Genomic DNA, 26208 nt, shown 5'->3' with positions numbered 1-26208 from the left:
GCCATCTTTGAAAGATCCAGCTTCTCTGTACAGCTTCATTAACTGGGGCGCTTTGTCATAACAATTGTCAAACCTCTGCAAGAAGGTTTCTTCAGGAAGTCGAAACGATGTAACAGGGTTATAAGGATTATTCTTAAGCAAACCTTTGGATGACAGATATTGAAGAGCTGAACCACGAGGAACTATTCTCTTCTCCAAGCTAAGTGAAAGAAGATTTGACTGCTTCAGAATGACAGAAGGCTCCCAACCCATTTTGTTTACAAAATGGTCCATCACTCCCATAATCTTATCCACGGATGTAATCATACACCAAGGATTCTTTCGAAATGCTATAAGAATCTCTTCCTCAGACCAACCCCACCTCTTGTAAACATCAATCTTCTTATCCCAGTGAGATTTGGAAATTGCCACATTATATGAATAACAATAACAAACTGACCTTATAGGATTTATACCCATTTTCTTTACCAAGTCCAAAGTCTCTTCAAACCGACTAAAGCCATTTATAAATATGTAAGGCCGATTACTAAGTAACCTAAAAATATTTGATTCAGGCACACCATTATCTCGCAAATAACCGACTTTAGGTGCAATCAATTTTTTAAGATCACGATAAAGAATGCTTGGAGAGCGTTTAACAGCAGTAATAGCCTTTTCACTTGATTGAAGCAAGTTACTAAGGTAATGAAAGGAATGGATTATTTGGTTTTTTAAGCTCGTATGTAAGATGTTAGGGTCCCGACATAAAAGTTTTGCAAGAACGGGACTTGAAACGCCTTTGGAGTGAAAAAAACTCAAGTTTTGGCAGAAGGGTTTTCTCAGGATTGCACAAAAGAAGTTTTGGGCGCTTTCTGATGAGGTCTAAAATTTGGCATTCTGAGAAGCCATTGCTCTTGAAAAAGTTTACCACTAAGTCTGGTTTTTCTAGAGTATCAAATTGAACTTTTTTGGATGTCTTTGGAGCAGATTCAGAAGACAACCCACATGAATTAATAAGGTATGAAATGGTAAAAGATTGTTCATTTGAGTTGGTTGAGATGTATTTGACAAAAATTGGATAGGAAAAAACTTGAAATTTATTAGGGTTTAATAAAGCTAAGTTAGCATATCTACCATGACTATGAAGTAAATTTCTGAAGAGAAAATTAAACATCGTAGTTGCCAAAGTGATTGAATAAACTCACCTATGCTTGAGAGTTGAGAAAATTTCTTTAAAGTCTCGCATTATTTTGGAGACCCGTCGAACTTGAAATCTTGAACAGATGAAAGTAAAAGTGTAAAACCCTGGTAAGTTTAGAATTGCAGGCTGACTTGACATAATTATAGGTCTCACCGAAACACCAACGTATCGTTCAAATTATGGCAATATTATTTGGGCAATGAGCGTAAACATTACACGCCCCTGTAAGTTTCAAAATTTACTTTTGTCACCCATAACTGCGAAAAACACCAATTAGACCCCCTACCCTGTTAAATTGCGACCAACGATTTGCAGATCGCGGCCACGATCTCCAATGGCCGGTTGTGATTGAAATTTATTTGTTTATTTATTTAATTTCGTTTAAATTTTTTAGTTTGTTTTTAATATTTAAATTCTTTTTTATAACAATTTAATTTTAACGGAAAAATGTAAAGGCAAGGGCTTGGTATTATTTTTTTGAAAGTTTCAGGGGGCGTAATGTCCTAAGCCCTTTGGACAATTTGTATTAGGGTTTTTTTTCTTCTAACTTTATAACTAATACTCTTGTATAGATATAGGCATCTCAAGTAATTTAAGTAGTAAATATTAATGTTAGAACCTTATTAAACTAAATATTATTATTTTTATTTTATTTATTCAATCAATAATTCTTCTACAACCAATTCCATTTTATGACAACTCAGTTTAAAATATGGCTTTTGACCATACAAATGTCCATGGGTCGCGCTTAATTTCTTTGTGTGCAAGTTCAATGGATTGTAAGTGACCTCAATCTCACAGGATCAGTTATCTTCTGTAACTATAGATTTTTACCGTCTACAATACCCTTAATGAATGATGTATCAATGAAAAAGTGTTATTACATCAGTTTATATATAGTAGATTGTATATTTAGTTTGAACACATGTCATCACTCTTACTTTTTTTCTTTTAAAACATGAAGACTTTAGTTACAAATGTAGCACCAAAGGTAAGCATTTATATATGAAGTGGAAATGTTATTGTACAAATATACTTGCGATTTGGTTAACATTACAAATCATGAAATTAATTTTAGTGATGGCATCTTGTTTGTTCAGGGTTGTTTGGCCGATGTAGGATTCAAAAAACACATGGAGTCACAATTTCATGTGACAAGCCCTAGATAATTTAATGTTTGGTAAAAGGTAAACATTGAAAAGATGATTCTCATCGAAAGAAGAAAATGTTTGAAAACGAACCCCAACTACTTTTGATTATTATTATTTCTCTATTCTTTTTTCTATCTTGTTTAATATTATTTTTTTAAAAGTTTTCTGACTACGGGGTGATCCGATAATAAAATAAAAACGAAATTAAAGGTAGTGGTAGGTCATGGTGGATGTCCATCCTGCATCTGCTTTTCTATTTCCTATCTACTCTTTTTCTGATAGATATTTTCCATATGAACTTCTTGATCTGGAGGATCTTGGCGCACTCTTGATTTAACACGCAACAAATGTAGTGATGCTTGCTATTATTCTTTTATTGTTTTCAATCAAGTGAGAAATCAGTACTGTGGAATCTTTTGTTGCATGTAATAATAATGAAGCTTAGAGCATGTAGCAGTGAAGTTGCCCCTTCTTCCCTTTTTGCTCTGCAGTTGACATTCCTATGGATATTAGCAAAGTTAATCAACATGCCAGCCCTTAAGGACTTTGCATTTCACAGTAGTTTACATTCATATAGCTATATTTGGGCGGCATGATTTCAACATACCTCGTATGACCCTCTTTATTGCTAATTCAGGAATTTTCAAACCTTCGATTATATATGATTTTCTGATAGACAATAAACTCTTTTTCACCCATTAAGAATTATAGCATAGACATTGCTATATGGATTCGAAGTAATGTTTTTCTTTGTCCTGTGAAAGTATTCTTATTCTCCCTTCTGTCTTGTGTAGGAAAGTTAATGGTTTTCTTGTGCCGCTAATGGTCAAGGGCTGCCCCCCACCTCCCGGCAACAACCTTTTCCTTCTTGCCTTACATCCAAAGTTCATCTACCATAGGCTAAGAGAATTGTTCTGTCAAATGTAACTGCTACCATTTATGGAAGCCCGTTAATGTTAAGTACTTGCATTAATCGATCACGATTGATATATTTTGCGTGTATGTCCTTGATTAAGTTAGATTTATCCCTACGGTTCAGTTTTCATAGAATGCCCACATTGATATATAGAAATATCTTATGAGCTGAAAGTATTTTTGGGTGCTAGACTCTTTGTGTTTTGTCTTGATCTTTCGCATTATAAACGGGAATACTGCAATATTTTATTCCTCGGATTGAATTGATGGTCCACTGAAACTAAATCAATCAATAATGATCCAAGATGCATAGTCATGTCAACAATAATTGTGCTAACGAAGTACAACTGAAAAGAACTTCCATTTGAAATTGCTAATAACACAACGCAGATCATTACGATTCAGAGATCACATAGAGACATAAGGTTTACCTAAACCATGATGAGACAGCATTAGCACTGTTATTTTATTTCACAATAAAAATCCAATTGTCAATAATCTTTGATTCACCATACATCAAATAGGATAAAAGAAGCAATAACAAATAAAGCGAAATCAGCTAAACTAATCTGTATATCCAAAACTCAAGCATCAATAGACGAAAAGGATGTTTTCAGCAACTTTTGGCAGTCTGAACGCAATTATACACCTCAAAATTAGATTATGAAATGAAATTCAGTACCAATTTTACCCAGTTGAATGTAAAACCAAAGACACACTTTACATCATAGTAAGGGGAGTAAAGAGAACCAAGGTAGAAGCCCAACTTTTTTTCCAGTAAATATTTTCCTCTCTCAAAACAAAGCCAAAATAAAGGGACATTGATTTTCAATGAAAGACAGTTTTTCAACCTTTCTTAACCCAAAACATGCACATAGGCAAGGAAAAAGGTGCTTAAACAAGCACAAACAAAATGATAGGATCGTTAGTTGGCCATTTAGAAATATCTGGTTTCACAGACATTTCATGACGAAAGATCGGTCTAGCGCAGCCAGAAAGACTTTTTTGCCTCACTACCAAATCTAACTTCACAGTTCACACAATAACCTGCCACCCAAATGGGTACATCCTACCTTACCGGCATGATGTTGGTTCCTTTATCTGCCGGCACCTCGTTTGGTGCATTGGTAAATGGACGGCGGTGAAATGTGGTGGTGCGGCCGTCGACTGTGGCGTCAATTGGATTGTGGTGTTTGTTTTTGTGATGGGTTGGTAACGATTGGAGGGAGTTCCAAATGGTGGTGCGAAACAATCATATTAAAGAGAGGCGATTATCGAGAAAGGTTGGCCCCACTTTTTGGGCTACTGTCGGTGAAATTGGAGTGGGTGGTAGTGCTGCATGAGTGTGATGAAACCGTTTTCTGTGTGTGGCTAGATATCTGAATTGGAATTGATTTGGGGAAAATTTTAGGGTTTGCAAATTTGGGGGAAATGAATATTAGGGAGGCAGATTTGAATTTTGGTTGGCTCGACATACGGTAATTGATTTTTTTTGTTGGGATGGGAATGACGTGGTAAGTGACTTGACTGTGGCAGATGAGGTGGCACTGCCACGTCAGTCTGATAGAAAATCGTAGGGGGAATGTCGGTGAGTCTGTATTACTGATAAACAAGCAGCAAAAGTGTAAAGGGGAATGGGCACCAGGGTAGAAAGGTTTCTTGTCCTTTACTAAGAGTTCCAAAAGATCAGAGACACATGCTCCATCCAAGATTCTCTCCTCATACTTTGCTTGTCACTTTTGTCTTTTTGCAGCTTTTGAAAAGCACTTGGACAAGTCACTACGAACACAAGAAATGGGAGCGAAAAGGAATAAATTTAAAAATAAGTGAAAAAACACAAAAGGTTATCTGGCTTTAACATGGCCCACACTGCGCAATCATATCAGTCTATCGACTGGCTTCAACAGGTAACAAAATCCCAGTTCACGGCTTCACAAAAGACTACATGCAGAATGCTATAATGTTAGGTCAGCTATTGTGCATGCTTTCGTACCAACTCCTCAATCATGCATTACGAGTAAATAGAATACTATACAACCCCATATAGTGAAACGACATGCCATTTTTTACCAAATACAATATGTTATTGTAGTTTATACCACCCTGGCATGAATCTACTGATAGTTACAACCACTTTTAACATTGAAAAGATCAGCAAAGTAGTTATGTAAACATAACAAATTCGTGGGTGAGCCATGCATTGACAAACGTTATTCCAAGCCCCCTTCAAAGAAACACTAGTATCAATTTAATGTACTCCATTAAAGCATTGATGCTTTAGAAACCTACTAGAAGTTCACCTGTAAATTCTAGTCTCCGAAACATAAAATAGATTCTAGTGAATGATAACTCCAGTGAATAGGAAATAAAAGCCTATTTAGAAAATCTAAAGGTGGGTTATAAACAGTCAAAGTATGAAAAATCGCTAACATTATATCAACGAACACTTGGAGAAACATAGTGACAGTGACTAATTGGCACTCAAGTTCAACAGAAATAATGTATACCAATCATGCTGCGCAATTATAATTTACGTAAAAAGCTATACAATTTAACGTACATGCAAGTGAAGTGAGAGAGCAGAGAGAGAGGAGGGGAACGTGGGACAGTGGTATTACACGCTGTGTACCTACACATAACCATCTGAAACTAATAAAAGTATAGCCTCAGTTATAAGTAAGACCCACCATTAGCACCAGAATACAGTTCAAGCTATGATGTGGGTGATTTCACCTAAAATCCATGCAGCAAAGATAAACCTATTTTGAATCTAAGAGCATTTGTGAACTACACATGAAAATTTAAAAGAGTAATGAATCACACCATTTGAGCTTTTGCAAACACAGTGTCTTCATATGCTTGATAACCGCTTTTTTCCCCCCCCTAACCAAATTTATCAGGAGCCATCATTAGCCTCACGACCTTGTGCACTTTACAATTCAGTTGCTACAGCTGGTTGAAGAGGCACGAACCAGCAAGGGTTTGAAAGACTACCACAAACATTCCTGTCGCAGCAAACCTATAACAAAATAGGTATCAAATAAGAGTAATCACAGTATTAACAACTTGCATATAGGTAAAATGAATCAATCTATGCAACAATCACCATGCATCTTTGGTGGACATTAAACTACTGCAGAAACCGTTCTTCTTGGCACTCTTAATGCAACATCTTCAAACCTGTCCAAACTGGGAAAATATCTTTTCACACCTCTCGTCAGTATATCCTCTCCACTCTCCCACGACGACCTATAGCATCTTTTCCTTGTCCAAACCGGCCCACAACACCCAGCAACCAGTCTCACTTTTTAGTCTCTTTAAAACAAAGCGGATGCTGCAGCCGCTCCTTTACTTCCGTGCCGCATTTGATTCTTGCAATCTCTTCCTTAAGTGCCTGGCATCCTCTCCCCTCCTGTTGAGCTTCACAGGTTGGGCCGAGCAAAAGCAGCCCTTTCCCTCCCTCAAGATCAGACCTCATTTTTCTCTTTCTTCCATCCGCGTGACACTATCGTTTGTCCTTCTCACGTTTATTTTGAGAAGTATTATACAATTTCCGGGCTTTTTCATCCTTCAAAATCTCATAAGACGACTTAACTTTGGAAATTGCATGGGCATCCGGGTCATCAGGCCGTTTATCCGGGTGTAATCTAAAGCCTTGAATTTATATGCTTTCGATCTCTTTTTCACTAGTTTAGCCCCTTCCTCACCGGAAGGTAACCCCAGTACCTTAATGATCAACATCAACACCATTCTCTCTGATAGAAATTGATAATATACTGCAACTGAAGAGAAAGCTTTAATTATGCACTTAATCAAATCCACAAGCATGAGCAACAACTTATCACTAAATCTTGACAACTGCAATTAATCTAGAACTCATACAGAAACCATCATGCTGTCTCTTTAAATTCCAAACTCTTCATATCCCAAACACACACCAATTAAGAACTTAATTAAAATAATAAATAAATAATTTGTCTGAAATACTTTTAACAAAATATGAGATTATTCAGGCATATACATGATAAAAATTCACATTAGTTCCTTTCTTGTTTCAAACCCATATTCAAAATCCAAAGACAGTACACATTATTGAATTCTTGGTATGAGCAATTACATCAACACATAATACAGAAAAATAAGACACGATTTGACCACGAAGCCCTTCAGATTGATTCTTTACTTTTTTTTGTTATCCAGTACCAAAATACATAGAAACTTCATTCCTCAGTTCGCATCCTATAAGCTCTACGGGTCACGTATTCTCAAATTACAATCAAAGCATCAAATTTTCTCATGCTTAAACTACAAGAGTAAAGCTTCTCAAGAGGACTAAAGAATTCTTATCCTAGAATGATAAACACGTAAGCAAAACCCGAACATTCAACAAGATTTGGATTGAAACAGAAACTGAAATCAATGTGTAGGGAATAAAAAAAAAAAAATTGCAGTGGAGTAAAAGAAAAATTAGTGCAAAAAAAGCCCTAAACCAACTAATAAACAACCCGCCTCAAACAATGACCAGGGCAAAACCTATAAACTAACAGACTATGAAAAAGAAATCCTAATAATTGAATAAATAACTTAACATGAATTGTGAAAGACGTCATCAGAGAAAGAGCAGCGACGAGAGGGCCGGATAGAGTGAAAACTAGTTTGGCGGCGGCTGCTTGCCGGCGAATTTAGTATTTCGTTGCGACGGTAGCGATGAAAGAGAGGCTTCAAAGAACAAAACCCAAAAAGTTAATCCACACGCAACCAGATTATTTCAATGGCACTTAAAGATCCTATCTTTGTTTGTGCTTGTTTGAGCACCTTTTTCCTTGCCTATGTGCGTGTTTATGGGTTAACAAAGGTGATAAACCTTTCTTTCATTGAAAATAAATGTCCCTTTATTGTGGGGCTGTGGTTTGAGAAATGGAAATAATTAAGGAAAAAGTTTGTCTTCTACCTGGTTCTCTTTACTTCTCATACTATTGGGGGAAATGAAGTTGGGAGGCCTATTGAATTTGGTAGGCTCGACTTTGCTAAACACAGTTATTGATTTTTGGGGAGGAATGACGTGGCAAATGAGGTGCGCAGTTCACTGAGATAGAAGTCGGTAGGGGGAGTCGGTAAGTCTAGTATTACTGCTCAAAACAATATCTGGACGTCAGTAACAAACTTAAAAAATTTTTTAGGTGTAGAAATTTAGATTTCTGGGAAAATTATTTTAATTGCATTAGAATTTGATTTCCTAACAACCACTACCAGTTAAACACAAGTGAAATCACACATCAGTCGACTAAATGCGCTGTATGACTAGAACTAGCCGATTTTTTGGAAGGTGATGCTGGATTTTGTATTGAGGCAAACAAGTATTGGTCGTGTATAATCCAAGTATAAAATAGTTTTTTGCATTGATGCATCATAAATAAAGGGTGTATTCCTAGAGCACCCATTACAAAGGATGTGCTTTGCATGAGCAAAGGAGATGGAGAAAGTAGCTATAATCAGAACTATTCTTTTACAGATAGTTTTTATTATTATTTTTCAATGGTTTAAACCTAACGTATTACACTCAATATTGCGGCAAAAATTAGCCGCCATATCCAAGCCTGTAGTTCAGAGTGCAGTTGAGTCTCTTTAGTATTTATATGTCTGGCTTCTATTTTATATTTATTGAAATTTGTTGATACTTGATTTTGGACACCAACGACTCGCACGTGTAAAGTGCTAAGAGAGTCTTAGAAATTACACGTGATGGATCCATGAGATTTGAATATAGAGCTGAGATTATATATGTTGCAGAAACATGAATAATAGACTGACAAAAGGGGTTTTTATAGTGGTTCGGATGCTTAAAGCAAATCCTACATCCACTGCTATTTTATTGTTCTCTAACTATTTCTATGATATTGCCCGTAAGGCATACAAAGATGGAGAAATACTTTGTTTACAGAGAGAAATAATGGAACTCAAATCTATGCCTAGCTCTCATATGCTCAACCCCCCTTTTCGTGAAGAGAAGTGCCAATTTATACACCTTTGAGTTCAATATAATGAGTGTTTTGTAAGTTGCCTTGACACATAGACAACTCTCATCCGTTCTTTTTTTAAAATGAGATAGGGTTGGTATAAGATATCTTTGAGGCGGTATGAGTTTGATAGGAAGTACAATTTGTTTTTTAGATACTTATTGAGCTGACATCAGCGTGACTTTTTAGGCATAACAAAATTAAATTTTAAATTAATCAAAGTTTATTAATGCAGTTATTGAATCTGTTTTTGAGTGGAAAGGTTAGGTATAGATTTTAAATTCTCCACCAGAAGAAATTTTTGAAAAGAGAATTGTGGATATGAACTTATCGCAAGTCTTCCTAGACTATATGTTTCGCATGATTTTGTGTCTAAGAAAACAAGTTTAAAGTTTGTGTAGAATTGTTAGTGATTGGAGTGAATGTGAACTAAGTTAATGGAATTGGACGAAATTAAAGTACCTGTAATATACTGTGTAGAAACTATTGTGGATATTGTTAATCAGTGAGTTTTTTGATTTCAGATGAATTTTTTTGCTACATGGAGATAAAATTTGTCTTTCATGGGATTGGGGTTTGATTAATTTTGTTCACAGTAATCAACTAATGAGGAAAGGAAACTGGATCGTATCTGAGGGTGCATTAACTTCGGCAAGTAGAGTCTAGGCTACATTGTGATTTATGTAAGGTTCACCATTTGCGGACGAAGTTTCGTGAAATAAGTAGTGCAATTGATTTTTGTTGGAATGGGATAATTTGTTTATATGTTATAGCATTATACCCGTAGCTTCCTTTGGGGTTTGAATTAAGAGGTAGATGGTCAGGTCAGGGGGTGGATTCTGCATCTGCATCTTGCTATTTGCATTACTAATCTACCCTTTTGCTTGAATAGATATTTCCAGATGAAATTCTTGATCTGGAAGATCTGTGCGCACTCTTGATTTACACGCAACAACTTAGTGAGTGCTTCTATATCTTATTATGTTTTCAATCAAGTGAGAAATCAGTACTGTGAATATTTGTTGCATGCAAATATAATGAAGCTTTAGAGCATTTACAGTGAAGTTGTCCTTCTTTCCCTTTTCTCTGCGGTTGACATTCCTATGGTAAGAACCTGCATTTCATAGTAGTTTACATTCATATAGCTATATTTGGAGGCATGATTCAACAATACTATATGAAAGCTCTTTATTGATATTCAGAATTTCAAACCTTGGAATATATATTTTTCCCTGATAGACAATAAAACTACTTTTTCACCCAGTTTAAGAATTATAGCATATACATTGCTTATATGGACTTCGAAGTAAAGTTTTTCTTGTCTGTGAAAGAGTATATCTGTTCTCTGCTGTCTGTGTAGGAAGTTAATGTTTTTCTTTGTGCAGCTAATGTCAGGGGCTGCCCCCACCCCTGTGAACAACTTTTCTTGCCTTCCATCCAAAGTTCATCTACCAATAGGCTAGAGACTGTTCTGTCACCGTGTAACTGGCCACAATTATGAGAACCCGTTAATGTTAAGTACTTCCATTAATCGATAGAGAGGTAATATTTTGCTGTGTACGTCTGAGTTGAGTTAGATTTAAATATGGTTCAGTTTCAGAGAAATGCCACATTGATAGATAGCAAAATATCTTTTGAGCTGAAAAAGTATTTGGGTGCTAGACTCTTTGTGTTTTGTCTTTGATCTTTCTCATTATAAACATTGAATACTGCAATATATATTCCTCGGATTGGTGGTAGGTCAACTTGAAACAAAGCAATCAATAATGATCAAAGAGTGCATAGTCATTAGTCAACAAATTGTGCTAAGAAGTCCAACTGAAATAACTTCCATTTGAAATTGACTAATAACACAACGAAGATCATTACAGATTCAAGAATCGCATAGAGACATAAGGTTTATACACATGGATGATTGAAAGAATTACTGTATTTCATTCACATAAAAACCAATTGTCAGATGAATCTTTGATTCCCCACATACATCAAATATGGTGAAAAGAACAATTAACAATAAAGTGAATTAGGCTAACTATCTGTATATCAAACTCAAGCATCATCAGAAAGAAAAAGGAGTTGCAGCAACTCTTTGTGCAGTCTGAACGTTATACACCTCAAAATTAGATTATGAACATGAAATTCAGTTACAAATTTACACTTGAATGTATAATAAAGACTAGTATATTACAATTATCAATATGGATCATGCAAAGTACACAAACTGCACAAACTGCCCAAAACACCTCCCAAACACATTGCCCAGAATAAAACACTGCCTAACTTACAAACACACTGCCCAGATTACAAACACTAAGTCTCTCTCCAATTACAACTTCAAAGTCCTTTGCTCCCATTCATCTGATTCCTTATAACTTGTACTTTTGGGTGTTATTATCCTAATTTCAAATCACAGTAGAGCCAGAATAGAATATACTAATACTTAAAAACAGGTAGAAATAATACATAAACAACATACAATCTATACTAAAAAAGAGATACCTCAACGACTTCGAATTGAGAAGAAGGTCTCTCTGATTTCTTTTGACTGCACTCTTCCATCGTTTGTACTATCTGCAAAAGATACCTAAATAAAATACAAAAAAATAATTTTCGTAATTCGTAACACATATGTGACCCAAATATAGTGATACGATCATTATGAATTAAAGGATTCATAAATAAACCACCTTGAGGAGAATTCAAAACCATACTCATTAATTTGTAGCATGAGGCTATCTTAAGCTTACCAGCTAATGTTATCAACTTAAACTCATACTTAAGAAACTTACCATCTTAAATGTGTCAACTTAAGCTTAGTAGCTTAAATGTTATCAACTTGAACGATATGCATTTACAGATGGGAGTTAGTGAAGATGAGCAGACATGCCCATAAAATTACTTACATCAATAGTAAGAGAAGTAAAGAGAACAAGGTAGAAGACAAAACTTTTCCATTAATATTTCCATCTCTCAAAACCAACAGCCAAATAAAGGAGACATTTATTTTCAATGAAAAAAGATTATCCAACTTTCTAACCCATAAACATGCACATAGACAGAAAAAAAGTGCTTAAAACAAGCCGACAAAAGATAGGATTCTTTAAATTGGCCATTAGAAATAATCTGGTTCACAGCCTCTGACGAAAGATCGGTCTGGTAGCTGCAGCCAAGAAATACTTTTTGCCTCAATACAAAATCTACATCATAGTCCAAACAATAAACCTGCCACCCAAATGGTTACATCCATACCTTACAGGCTATGATGTTGGTTCCTTTATCTTGCCGGCAACCTCGTTTTGGTGGCATGGTAACAGGACGACGGTGAATAAATGTGGTGGTGCGGCTGTCGACTGTGGCTTCAATTGGATGTGGTGTTGTTGTTGTGATGGGTTGGTAAACGATTGGCAGGGAGTTCAAATATGGTGGTGCGAAACATATAAATAAGAGAGGCGATAGTGAGAAAGGTGGCTTGGCTACGTTGGTGAAATTGGAGTGCGGTGGTGGTGCGTGCATGGAGTGTGACTGAAACCGTTTCTGTGGTGGCTAGGATATCTGAAATTGGAATTGATTGGGGAAATTTAGGGTTTGCAAATTTGGGGGAAATGATATTAGGGAGGCAGATTTGAATTTGGTTGGCTCGAATCAGTAATTGATTTTTTTTGGGAGGGAATGACGTGGTAAGTGACTGATGTGGCAGATGAGGTGGCATCTGCCACGTCAGTCTGGATAGAAAATCGTAGGGGAAGTCGGTGGTCTGGTATTACGATAAACAAGCAAGCAAGAAGGGAAATGGGGACATGGGCAACAAGGGGAGAAAGTTATTCCTGCCTTAATAAGAGTTCCAAAAGATCAGAGACACATGATCCATCCAAGATTCTCTTCCTCATCACTTTTGCTTGTCACTTTTGTCTTTTGCAGCCTGTTGAAAAGCATTGACAAGTCATTACGAAACCAAGAAATGGGAGCGAAAAAGGAATATAATTAAAAATAAAGTGTAAAAAAGTGTTATGGCTTTAACATGGTCCACACTGGACATCATATCGTCTATCGACTGTCAACAGCACCAAAATCCCAGTTCAGGCTTCACAAAGGTACTACATGCAGATGCTAAATTTAGGTGCAGATGTAGCATGCTTTAGTACCAACTCCTCAATCATGCATTAGCAGCAGTAATAGATCAATACCAATACTAGTGAACGACATGCAATTTTTTACCAAAATACAATCTGTTATTGTACGATTATATCCACCCATGGCATTAATCTACTGATATTAACACACCTTAACATTTGAAAAGATCCAGCAAAGTAGTTATGTAAACATAACAAGATTCGTGGAGGAGCCATGCATTGACAAAAAGTTAATCCAAGCCCCCTTCAAAGAAACATAAGTATCAATGTTAACTTATCCATAAAGCATTGATGCTTTAGAAACTAAGAAAGTTGCACCTGTAAATTCTAGATCTGAAACACTAAATAGATTCTATTGAAAGAAAACTCCAGGATAGAAAATATAAGCTATTTAGAAAATCTAAGGTGGATTATAAACGTCCAAAGTATGTGAAATCTCTTAACATATATCAAACGAACACTGGAGAAACATTGACAGAGATAATTGCACTCAAGTTCACCGAAATAATGTATATTAAATCATGCTCGCACATATAATTACTAAAAGCTTATACGATTTAACGTACATGCAAGTGAATGAGAGACAGAGAGAGAGAGGAGGGGAACGTGGGACATGTATTATAAGTGGTTATACAGACATAACACATCTGAAACTAATAAAGTATAGCCCTCAGTTAAAGTAAGCCCCACCATTAACATCAGAAACTACAGTTCAAGCTATGATGTGGTGATTTCACCTTAAAATCCATCAAGTCAAAGATAAACTCTATTTTGAATCTAAGAGCATTTGAACTACCATTGAAAATTAAAAAGATTAGAATCACACCATTGGAGCTTTTGCAACACGTTCTTCATATGCTTGATAACAGTCCTACAAATTATTCAGGCCATCAGTCTCCTCACGACTCTGTGCACTTGTAAATCAGTTGCTACGCTGGTTGAAGAGGCAAAACCAGCAAAGGGTTTGAAAGACTACACAAACATTCCTGTAGCAGCAACCTATAACAAAATATATCAAATAATAAGTAATACAGATTACAAATTGCATAAGGTAAAAATGAATCAATCCTATTCAACAACTCACCATGGCATCTTGGTGGACATTACAACTAGTGCAGAACCTTTCTTCTTGGAACTCTTAATGACACATCTTCAACCTGTCCAAACTGTGAAAAATCTTTTTCAACCTCTCTGCAGTAAATCCTCCACCTTCTCCCAGACGCCTTAAGACTTGTCCTGTCCAAACCTGCCCCAGCAACCCCAGCACCCAGTCTCCACTTTGTTTAGTCTCTTTAAACAAAGCGGATGCTGCAGCCGCTCCTTATTCCATGCGCGCATTTGATTCTTGCAATCTCTTCCTTAAGTTGCCTGGCATTCCTCTCCTCTTCTGTGAGCTTTCACAGGGGTCGGAGCAAAAGCAGCCCTTCCCTCTCTCAGATCAGACTCATTTTTCTCTTCTTCCAGCCTGCTGCACTAGTCGTTGTTCCTTCTCACGTTAATTTGAGAAGATCATTATACAATTTCCGGGCTTTCATCCTTCAAAATCTCAAAGACGACTAAGCTTTTGGAAATTGGCATGGGCATCCGGGTCATCAGGCCGTTATCCGGGTGTAATTCTAAAGCCTTGATTTATATGCTTTCGATATCTCTTTTCACTTAGTTTAGCCCTTCCTCACGAAGGTAACCCCAGTACCTTATAATGGTCAACATCAACTCCATTCTCTCTGATAGAAATTGATAATATACTGCAACTGAAGAGAAAAAGCTTTATTATGCACTTGAATCAAATCCACAGATGAGCAACAACTTATCACATAAATCTTGACACATGCAATAATCATAGAACTCATACAGAACCATCATGCTGTCTTCTTTAAAGTTCCAAACTCTTCATATTCCCAAACACACACCAATTAAGAACTTAATTAAATAAATAAATAATATTTGTCTGAAATACTTTTAACAAAATATGAGATTATCAGGCATATAGCATGATTAACAAATTCACATTAGTTCCTTTCTGTTTTTCAACCACATATTCAAATCCAAACGACAGTACACATTCTTGAATTGCTTAGGTATGAGCAATTACATCAACACATATACAGAAAAATAAAGACACTATTGAACCACGAAGCCCGTTCAGATTTGATTCTTACTTGATTTTTTGTTTATCCAGTAACCAAAGAATACTAGAACTTCATTCTCAGTTCAGCGATCCTATAAGCTCTACGGGACAGTATTCTCCAAATTACAATCAAAGCAATCAATTTTCTCCATGCTTAAACGACAAGATGTAAGCTTCTCAAGTGAGGACTAAAGAAATTCTTATCTAGAATATGATAACACGATAAGCAAAACCCGAACATTCAACAAGAGTTTGGATTGAAACAGAAACGAAATCAATGTGTAGGGAAAAAAATAAAAAATTGCAGTGGGCGTAAAAGACAAAAAAAAATTGGTGCAAAAAAAAGCCCAAACCAAACTAATAAACACACCCGCCTCAAAACAATGACAAGGGACAAACCCTAATAAACTAACAGACTATGAAAAAGAAATCCTAATAATTGAATAAATAACTTAACATGAATTGTGAAAGACGTCATACAGAGAAAGGCAGCGCGAGAGGCCCGAGATAGAGTGAAAACTAGTTTGGCGGCGCGCTGCTTGCCGGCGAATTTAGTATTTCGTGGCGACGGTAGTTGAAGGAGAGAGAGCTTCAAAATGAACAAAACCCAAAAAGTTAATCCACAACGCCAACCAGATTATTTCTAATGGCAACTTAAAGAATCCTATCTTTGTTTGTGTTGTTTGAGCACCTTTTTTCCTTGCCTATGTGCGTGTTTATGGGTTAACAAAGTTGATAAACCTTTCTTTCATTGAAATAAATGTCCCCTTTATGTGGCTGTTGGTTTTGAGAAATGGAAATATATAATGGAAAAGTTGTCTTCTACCTGGTTTTCTCTTTACTTCTCTTACTATTGGGGGAAATGAAATGGGAGGCATATTTGAATTTGGTAGCCGACTTTGCTAAAACACAGTTATGATTTTTTGGGGAGGATGACGTGGCAAATAGGTGCCATCTGCCACGTCAGCTGGATAGAAAGTGTAGGGAGTCGGTAAGTCTAGTATTACGCTCAAACAATATCTGGACAGTCAGATAACAACTAAAAAATATTTTTTTTAGGTATAGAATTTAGATTCATATTTTGTGCAGTAAGAATTTGATTTCCTAACACACTACCAGTAAACACAAGTGAAATCTGGACTAAATGCGCTGTATGACTTGAACTGAGCCGAAGTGATACAGAATTATTTGGTAAGAAAATGAAGGGATTATTTGGTTTTTTAAGCTCGTATGTAAGATGTTAGGGTCCCGACATAAAAGTTTTGCAAGAACGGGACTTGAAACGCCTTTGGAGTGAAAAAACTCAAGTTTTGGCAGAAGGGTTTTCTCAGGATTGCACAAAAGAAGTTTTGGGCGCTTTCTGATGAGGTCTAAAATTTGGGATTCTGAGAAGCCATTGCTCTTGAAAAAGTTTACCACTAAGTCTGGTTTTTCTGGAGTATCAAATTGAACTTTTTTGGATGTCTTTAGAGCAGATTCAGAAGACAACCCACATGAATTAATAAGGTATGAAACGGTAAAAGATTATTCATTTGAGTTGGTAGAGATGTATTTGACAAAAATTGGACAGGAAAAAACTTGAAATTTATTAGGGTTTAATAAAGCTAAGTTAGCGTATCTACCATGACTATGAAGTAAATTTCCGAAGAAAAAATTAAACATCGTAGTTGCAAAAGTGATTGAATAAACTCACCTATGCTTGAGAATTGAGAAAATTTCTTTAAAGTCTCGCACTATTTTGGAGACCCGTCGAACTTGAAATCTTGAACAGATGAAAGTAAAACCCTGGTAAGTTTAGAATTGCAGGCTGACTTGACATAATTATAGGTCTCACCAAAACGCCAGCGCATCGTTCAAATTATGGCAATATATTATTTGGGCAGTGAGCTTAAGACAATTACAACCCCCTGTAACTTTCAAAATTGACCTTTGTCACCCGTAACTGCAAAACACACCAATTACACCCCCCACCCTGTTAAATCGCGACCAACGATTTGCAGATCGCGGCCACGATCTCCAATGGCCGGTTGTGATTGAAATTTATTTGTTTATTTATTTAATTTCGTTTTAATTTTTTAGTTTATTTTTAATATTTAAATTCTTTTTTATAACAAATTAATTTTAACGGAAAAATGTAAAAGCAGGGGCTTGGTATTATATTTTTGACAGTTTCAAGGGGTGTAATTGTCCTAAGCCCTTTGGGCAATTTGTATTGGGGCTTTTTTTCTTCTAACTTTATTAACTAATACTCTTGTATAGATATAGGCATCTCAAGTAATTTAAGTAGTAAATATTAATGTTAGAACCTTATTAAACTAAATTTTATTATTTTTATTTTATTCATTCAATCAATAATTCTTCTACAATCTATTCCATTTTATGACAACTCAGTTTAAAATATCAGTTGAAAATATGGCTTTTGACCATACAAATGTCCATGGGGGGACTCAAACAATATCTGGACAGTCAGATAACAAACTTGAAAAAGTTAATTTTTTTAGGTGTAGAATTTAGATTTCTGGGAGAATTATATTTTATTGCAGTAGAATTTGATTTCCTAACCAACCACTACCAGTTAAACACAAGTGAAATTCACACATCAGTCTGGACTAAATGCGCTGTATCACTAGAACTGAAGCCGAAGTGAATACAGAATTTAACAAGATGAAGTAAACACAGAAAATGCCATCACTTGTATCATTCATTATGATGTAAACATATTACAAATGCTGCTTTCCTTTCACTTTACATTCTTTGAACGATGAAGCTTTTCTGTACAGCTTCATTAGCTCGGNAACATCGTAGTTGCAAAAGTGATTGAATAAACTCACCTATGCTTGAGAGTTGAGAAAATCTCTTTAAAGTCTCGCACTATTTTGGAGACCCGTCGAACTTGAAATCTTGAACAGGTGAAAGTAAAACCCTGCCAAGTTTAGAATTGCAGGCTGACTTGACATGATTATAGGTCTCACCAAAACGCCAGCGTATCGTTCAAATTATGGCAATATGTTATTTGGGCAATGAGATTAAGACAATTAGACCCCCCTGTAAGTTTCAAAATTTACTTTTGTCACCCATAACTGCAAAAAACACCAATCACACCCCCTACCCTGTTAAACGCGACCAACGATTTGCAGATCGCGGCCACGATCTCCGATGGCCGGTTGTGATTGAAATTTATTTGTTTATTTATTTAATTTCGTTTAAATTTTTTAGTTTGGTTTTAATATTTAAATTCTTTTTTATAACAATTTAATTTTAACGGAAAAATGTAAAGGCAAGGGCTTGGTATTATATTTTTGAAAGTTTCAGGGGGCGTAATTGTCCTAAGCCCTTTGGGCAATTTGTATTAGGGTTTTTTTTCTTCTAACTTTATAACTAATACTCTTGTATAGATATAGGCATCTCAAGTAATTTAAGTAGTAAATATTAATGTTGGAACCTTATTAAACTAAATTTTATTATTTTTATTTTATTTATTCAATCAATAATTCTTCTACAACCTATTCCATTTTATGACAACTCAGTTTAAAATATCAGTTGAAAATATGGCTTTTGACCATACAAATGTCCATGGGTCGCGCTTAGTTTCTTTGTGTGCAAGTTCAACGGATTGTTAGGTGACCTCAATCTCACAGAATCAATCATCTTCTGTAATCATAGATTTTTACCGTTTACAACACCTTTAATGAATGATGTGTCAATGAAAAAGTGTTGTTACATAGTTTATATATAATAGTTTGTATATTTAGTTTAAACACGTGTCATCACTCTTACCAAAGGTAAGCATTTATATATGAAGTGGAAATGTTATTGTACAAATATACTTGCGATTTGGTTAACATTAGAAATCATGAAATTAATTTTAGTGATGGCATCTTGTTTGTTCAGGGTTGTTTGGCCGATGTAGGATTCAAAAACACATGGAGTCACAATTTCATGTGACGAGCCCTAGATAATTTAATGTTTGGTAAAAGGTAAACATTGAAAAGATGAAAATGTTTGAAAACGAGCCCAACTACTTTTGATTATTATATTTCTCTTATTCTTTTTTCTATCTTGTTTAATATTATTTTTTTAAAAGTTTTCTGACTACGGGGTGATCCGATAATAAAATAAAAACGAGTAATGAAAAATAATAATCATGCTTGCAAATCAATTGCTGTTTTCATTGCCATGTTTGCAAATCTTTACTGTTTTGTCAAAGAAAACGATTTACTATAAAGAAAACAAGTTTGTGGTGTGAACAGATGTATCCTTCCTACGTACAATTATCATGCATCATGAAGATCTTGATAAATAATTAATATTAGGTCAGAATAAACAAGCTGTAGATCAATGCTTAAAATAAATTATATATGGCTATCTTTAACACGTAGAAAATAAAATAATATCCTAATCCAACCATGTGAATCTTTCAACTAGTGTTTATGTTAATTAAACTCATTTAAATAAGAAAGATATTTGGTTAGACGCTTAACTAACAACAAACTGAAAAGCAATCATTCTTTCACATTATTGTTTTTTCTGAAAAAAATACTTGAATATTGATCCAACATCCTAGTTTTTAGCTATAAAAACCCAGATATAGGCCTTGGTTCTACCACTCAAAACTTAAAAGAAGTCAATTGTTTCGTTCAATATCTAAGAATGGCCTCCAGTAATTTCTTCGTCTTATTTCTTTTTGTTGCTCTGACATTTTCATCCATGGATGTTGGACTAGCAGCTCGTAATCTATTGTTTTTTACACCTTTGCCTAAGTTCAACTCTCCACCTCTTTCTAGCAAAAATTGGCCACCATTATTTTCCTTTCCATCTCCTCCTTCTCCAAAGACTATAATCCCTACTATTCCCTTCCCCTTCCTCTTTCCCCCTTCTTCCACCCCAAACCCTTAAGCTATCTATCTATCTATCTATCTATCTATCCATACAGGTCTCTAGTCAAAATGTTCTAATATTAATTATGTCAAATTCATGCTTATAAATTGTTGGATTTATCTCCTTGGACTGAAAAATGTTTTATAACCCAAATCCAATAGTATAAATGCATGATTTTGATAAATTAATATCAAAACGTCCTAACTAGAGAATTATATTATATTATATTTATATACACTCTTCCAAAGTAGCTGATAGATATGGCTATGGCATACCGGTTGAAAAAGCCTTTATTATGTGTTACTGTTGTAGCTAAATTTAAATGTTCAAGTGGGATTGCTCTATATTTGGCACTTTATTTTTTGCTTGGCTAAGTGTGTGTTGTGATAGCTATAGGTACTTGTTTCTTATTTTTCTTAATCGTTGTGTAGGACGGAAATTCCTTTTCACAGTTGGTACTTTTGTACTTTATACTAGGAGTCAATACTAAATAAGAGAGTGAATGATTTTCTTTTCCTTTTTTATAATTTTGATTATTTTAGTTTTTATACTTGTGTAATTAATGTTTATATATAGAATAATTTTCATACCAGAAAGTCTTAATATTACGCAATTTCTATACTCAAGGTCATGAATATAGAAATTTCTACACTCAAAGTACCCAATTTATATACTCAAAGTCATGAGTGCCACTCATCTTGGTTCCAATAACCAAACCAAAGTGAAAGCAAACTTCAGTCCTAAACACTCCATATAAATTACCTCTATCTTTACTTGACATATTTACCGATCGTGAGTTCTGTGAAACTTGAGAGGAGAAATTGAGTTTGAGAGAAAAATGAGTAAAGTGAATCTCTTGATTCTTTGATTAAAGAGAGTGAATGAAAGATTACACGAGGGCTGACTTTATATCATCTTAGTCAAGCATCTCTGTAGTAAGAAATCAGTATAAACAGCAACCGACTTTGTACAAAGACTAACAATTCAAAACGACATCACTTTGTTTTAGACAAATTACAAAGTAAACCACAACATTTTAACATCTGACACTTTGGTCCACATTTCCCGCTCAAACTAAACTCCCTTCTTGGTTCTGAAAGAGCCTTCTTGAATGATGGTTTACATTTCCCCTCAGGACAAAACTCCTTTAACAATCTGCCATTTGTTTTCTTCAAATTTCCTTCACAACCAGCAGAGAAAATCTTGAAAGTAGTTGGTGAAGTTGCATTTCTTTAAAACAAACTTAGACAATTTTTTTAGGGCGTAGAATTTAGATTTCTGGGAAAATTATTTTTATTGCAGTAGAATTTGATTTCCTAACCAACCACTACCAGTTAAACACAAATGAAATTCACACATCAGTCTGGATGGACTAAATGCGCTGTATGACTAGAACTGAAGCCGAAGTGAATACAGAATTTAACAAGATGAAGTAAACACAGAAAATGCCATCACTTGTATCATTCATTATGATGTAAACATATTACAAATGCTGCTTTCCTTTCACTTTACATTCTTTGAACGATGAAGCTTTTCTGTACAGCTTCATTAGCTCGAGTGCTTCATCATTACAATTCACAAACCTCTTTCTCCAACCTATAAGTGAAAGAAGAAATGACTGCTTCACAATGACAGAAGGCTCCCAACCCCTTTTTGTAAACAAAATGGTCCATCACTCTCATAATCTTATCCACAGATGAAGTCATACATACACCAAGGACTCTTTCAAAATGTTATAAGAATCTCTTCCTCAGACCAACCCCACCTCTTGTACACATCAATCTTCTTATCCCACTCAGATTTGGGAAGTAACAACATTACCGCAATAGCAATAACAAACTGTGATCTTATAGGATTGATGCCCATTTCCTTTACCAAGTCCAGAATCTCTTCAAAACGAAGTCACTGATATGTACAAATGAGAGACCATTACCAAGTAACATAACAATATTAGATTCAGGCACACCATTATCTCGCAAATAATTGACTTTAAGTGCAGTAGAATTTGATGAAGATTGATCTTTCACTAGCAACATTATCTTGCAATTCACTTTTGAAGATCACGATCAACAATGCATGGACAGTTTTTTCATAGCAGTGATAGCCTTTTCGCTAGATTGAAGCAGGTTTCAAATGTAGACATGTTACAAATGCTGCAATCCTATCTGAAAATACTAATCAGTTTCTCTTCCTTGAAAGATCCAGCTTCTCTTTGTACAGCTTCTTTAGCTGGGGACCTTCATCGTAACAATTTACAAACTTCTGCAAGAAGGTCTTTTCACACATATTATACGGTGTAAGCGAGATAAAACTGGTCTTAAGCAAACCTTTGGATGAAAGAAACTGAACAACTGCAGCACGAGGAATAATTCTCTTTTCCAGGCTCAATGAAAGAAGAATTGGCCGCTTGGCAATGGCAGAAGGCTCCCAACCCATTTTGTTCACAAAAAAGTCCATCACCGCCATTATCTTATCCTCGGATGTCATCATACACCAAGGATTCTTCTGAAATGCAGCAAGAATCTCTTCCTCAGACCAATGCAACCTCTTGTAAACATCAACCTTCTTATCCCACTCGGATTTGGACATCATTGACACTGTAACAATAGCTTTGACAAACAGTAACCTTAATGGATTTATACCCATTTTCTTTACCAAGTCCACAATCTCTTGAAAACGGTTAAAGTGCATTTCAAAGATGCTAGGCCAGGTATGAAGTGACATCACAATTCGTGAGTCAGGCACACCAATATCACGCAAATAATTGACTTTCGGTGAAACATTAATTTTTAAATCACGGTCAAGAATACCTGGCTTGCGTTTAACAACAGTAATAGCCTTTTCAGTAGATTGAAGCAAATTAGTAAGGTCAGTAAAGGAAGGGATTAAATGGTTCTTTAAGCTTCTTTGCAAGATTGTAGTGTTCGACCATAAAAATTTTGCAAGATCAGGCCTTGAGAAACCTTTAGAGTGAAAATACTCAAGTTTTGGCAAAAGTTTTGCCCTTATAAGTTTTGCCCTTATAGTAAATTGCTTCTTTAGTTGGGGAGCTTCATCATAGCAATTCACGAACTTCTGCAGGAAGGCTTCATCACAAATGTTATAGGGTGTAGCCGAGATAAAATTGGTCTTAAGCAAACCTTTGGATGATAGAAACAGAATAACTGCAGCACGAGGAATAATTCTCTTCTCCAGGCTCAATGAAAGAAGAATTGGCCGCTGGGCAATGGCAGAAGGCTCCCAACCCATTTTGTTCACAAAAATGTCCATCACCGCCATTATCTTATCCTCGGATGTCATCATACACCAAGGATGCTTCTGAAATGCAGCAAGAATCTCTTCCTCAGACCAATGTAACCTCTTGTAAACATCAACCTTCTTATCCCACTCGGATTTGGACATCGTTGACATTACAACAATAGCTTGGACAAACTGGGACCTTAAAGGATCCATACCCATTTTCTTCAATAAGTCCACAGTCTCATCAAAACGACCAGAATATTTTGTTAATACAGTAGACCATTTACAAAGTAACCTAGCAATCTGTGTTTCAGGTACACCAATATCTCGCAAAACTTTGAATTTAGGCGCAACAAAAATTTGAAGATCACAACAAACAATAAACGGAACTCGTTTAATTAAAGTAATAACCTTTTCAGCAGATTGAATCAAGTTACTAAGGTAAGTAAAAGAAGGGATTATACGGTTGTTTAAGCTACTTAGCAAGATATTAGGGCACCGAATTAAAACAGTGGCAATATCAGTACTTAAGAAGCCTTTGGAGTGAAAAAACTCAAATTTGGGCAGAAGGCTTTGCTCAGGATTGGACAAAAGCAGTGATGGGCGTCTTCTGATTAGGTCAGAGATTTGGGTTGCTGAGAATCCATTGTTCTCGAGCAAGGTGAGGACTAAGTCAGCTTTTTCTGGGGTTTCCAATTGCAATTTTTTGGATGTTTTTAAAGCAGATTCTGGCGACAACCCACATGAATTAATGAGGTAAGAGACTGTAAAAGATTGCTCATTTGAGTTGGTTGAGATATGTTTGACAAATATTGGATTAAAAAAATCTTGAAATCTATGGTTTAGTGAAGCACTAACGGTGTATCTGCCATGATTCTGAACTAAAGTTCTGCGAAGAAAATTAAATGCCATGATTGCAAAAATAATAGAATACACTTACCTATCACCTTATGCTCCAGACATCTCCTTCAGAAAGCTAGCATATTGTAGAAATCCGTTTAAGTTGAACAGGGGGGGGGAAACTGAAACCCTCGAATATTATGCAGCGGCGCGGCAAAACTTCGGTAATTCATAGAACAAGAAATTCTATATTCTATATAACCTTGAAGCCCAGTTCATTAAGAAATTCTATTTAAACTTCGGTAACGGTTTTGAGAAGAAACAAAATTTTATTATTAAAGCCCAAAGCCCAACCGACCTCGGCACTATTGGGCTTCTCGGGATTCACCTATAATTTGTTTGTGGATGAACAAAATTCATATTTTTTATCATTGACGATTGACAACGATGATTCATTACTATAAATAAAAATTATTTTTATACGAGAGCTTCTCAACTTTTAAATTTAAATCAATGAAATCAATAAAAAGGTGTTGTCTGAGCTTATAAGCTGGTTAAACTAGTTTATAAACTCTAAAATTAAACTAATTTGTTTGTTTATAATTTTTTTAGGATTATAAACTCAAAGAAATAAGTTAGGAGGGATGATAATTTTTTTTTTTTTCTTGGTTTATAAGCTACTTTGACCAAATATATTATCACATTATCCCTTTTCAATTTTAAAATTTCATTTTATACCTTTATTTTTAATAATGTAGTAGCTTTTTTAGTTATTTTAATAATAAAATGTACTTAAAAACCACATTTTACCAAACATATCAATTATTTATCAATCATTTATAAGTACTTTAACCAAACACGTAATTGCTTAAATATTTTAAATTAGCTTATAAACAGTAGTTACTTATAAGCTAATTTTAATAAACTAAGCCTAATAGGCTCTAAGTTGCTTCAAATTTATTGTTTAAAATTAATTTTGTTTTCTGGTCCATTACAATAATGTCATCATACCCCAAGGGTGTTTCCGATATGCTGCTAGAATCTCTAAGCTTCTCTTCAGAATACATGGCTGATAACATAATATTCTAGTAATGTCAGGGTTAGAGAAGCCTTTGGAGTGAAAAAAAATCTAGTTTTGGCAAAAGGGTTTTCTCATGACTAGACACAAGCAATGTTGGGAGTTTGTTGATAAGGATTGAAATCTGGGGTTTCCAGAAACCATGTTTCTCGAAAAAGTTGAGAATTGAATCAGCTTTTTCTGGAGTTTCAAAATGAATATATTTAGAACCTGATAAAGCAGAACTAAAGATAACTATTGAAACTAGATACATGTAACTAAGGGTGAGCAAGACCGGAGAATCTAGTGATACAAAATCATGCATCAAAATATCATGCTTTCTTCAAGAGACAAAGAACAATAGGAAAACAAAAATTGTGGGAAGCCAACTACTTGGATTTTACAATGCGAGGACTTTAACAGATAGTGCATCCATGTTTCTACACAATGATCGTTTTGCCTTTTCTGAAGGATTCAACTCCTCTTGGTACAACTTCAATAACTAGGGAGCTTCATCATAAGAATTCACAGATTTGTACTGGAAGGTGTTGTTAGGCTACTCAAACATACAAATCAAACTATTTATCTTATTGATCAAACCTTTTGATAACAAAAACTGAATTATTGCAACCGTTGGTATAAGCCTCTTCTCCAAGCTCATTGTAATAAGTA

General features: G+C 35.3%; 1 protein-coding gene and 2 pseudogenes across 1 annotated transcript; all 3 read right to left on the bottom strand.

Annotated features, from left to right (window-relative positions):
* Positions 1–1263, bottom strand: part of LOC116132810 — a 30284-nt pseudogene extending 29021 nt beyond the window's left edge.
* A 4929-nt stretch (positions 1264–6192) lies between these two features.
* LOC116132809 lies at positions 6193–6996 on the bottom strand (annotated as a pseudogene).
* A 14822-nt stretch (positions 6997–21818) lies between these two features.
* LOC116132877 lies at positions 21819–24596 on the bottom strand. The gene is made up of 2 exons (XM_031418558.1): positions 24580–24596; positions 21819–24367 (listed from the first exon to the last, which is right to left on the bottom strand). The coding sequence occupies exon 2, from the start codon at positions 23856–23858 to the stop codon at positions 22578–22580; it is 1281 nt and encodes a 426-aa protein (XP_031274418.1). The 5' UTR covers positions 23859–24367; positions 24580–24596; the 3' UTR covers positions 21819–22577.
* Between the last annotated feature and the right edge of the window lie 1612 nt (positions 24597–26208).

The sequence above is a fragment of the Pistacia vera genome, unplaced genomic scaffold (assembly GCF_008641045.1).
Source record: "Pistacia vera cultivar Batoury unplaced genomic scaffold, PisVer_v2 Contig260, whole genome shotgun sequence".
Classification (NCBI taxonomy): Eukaryota; Viridiplantae; Streptophyta; class Magnoliopsida; order Sapindales; family Anacardiaceae; genus Pistacia; species Pistacia vera.
Note: the sequence above shows the minus strand (reverse complement) of the source record. Positions and strands in the feature narration are given on the sequence as shown.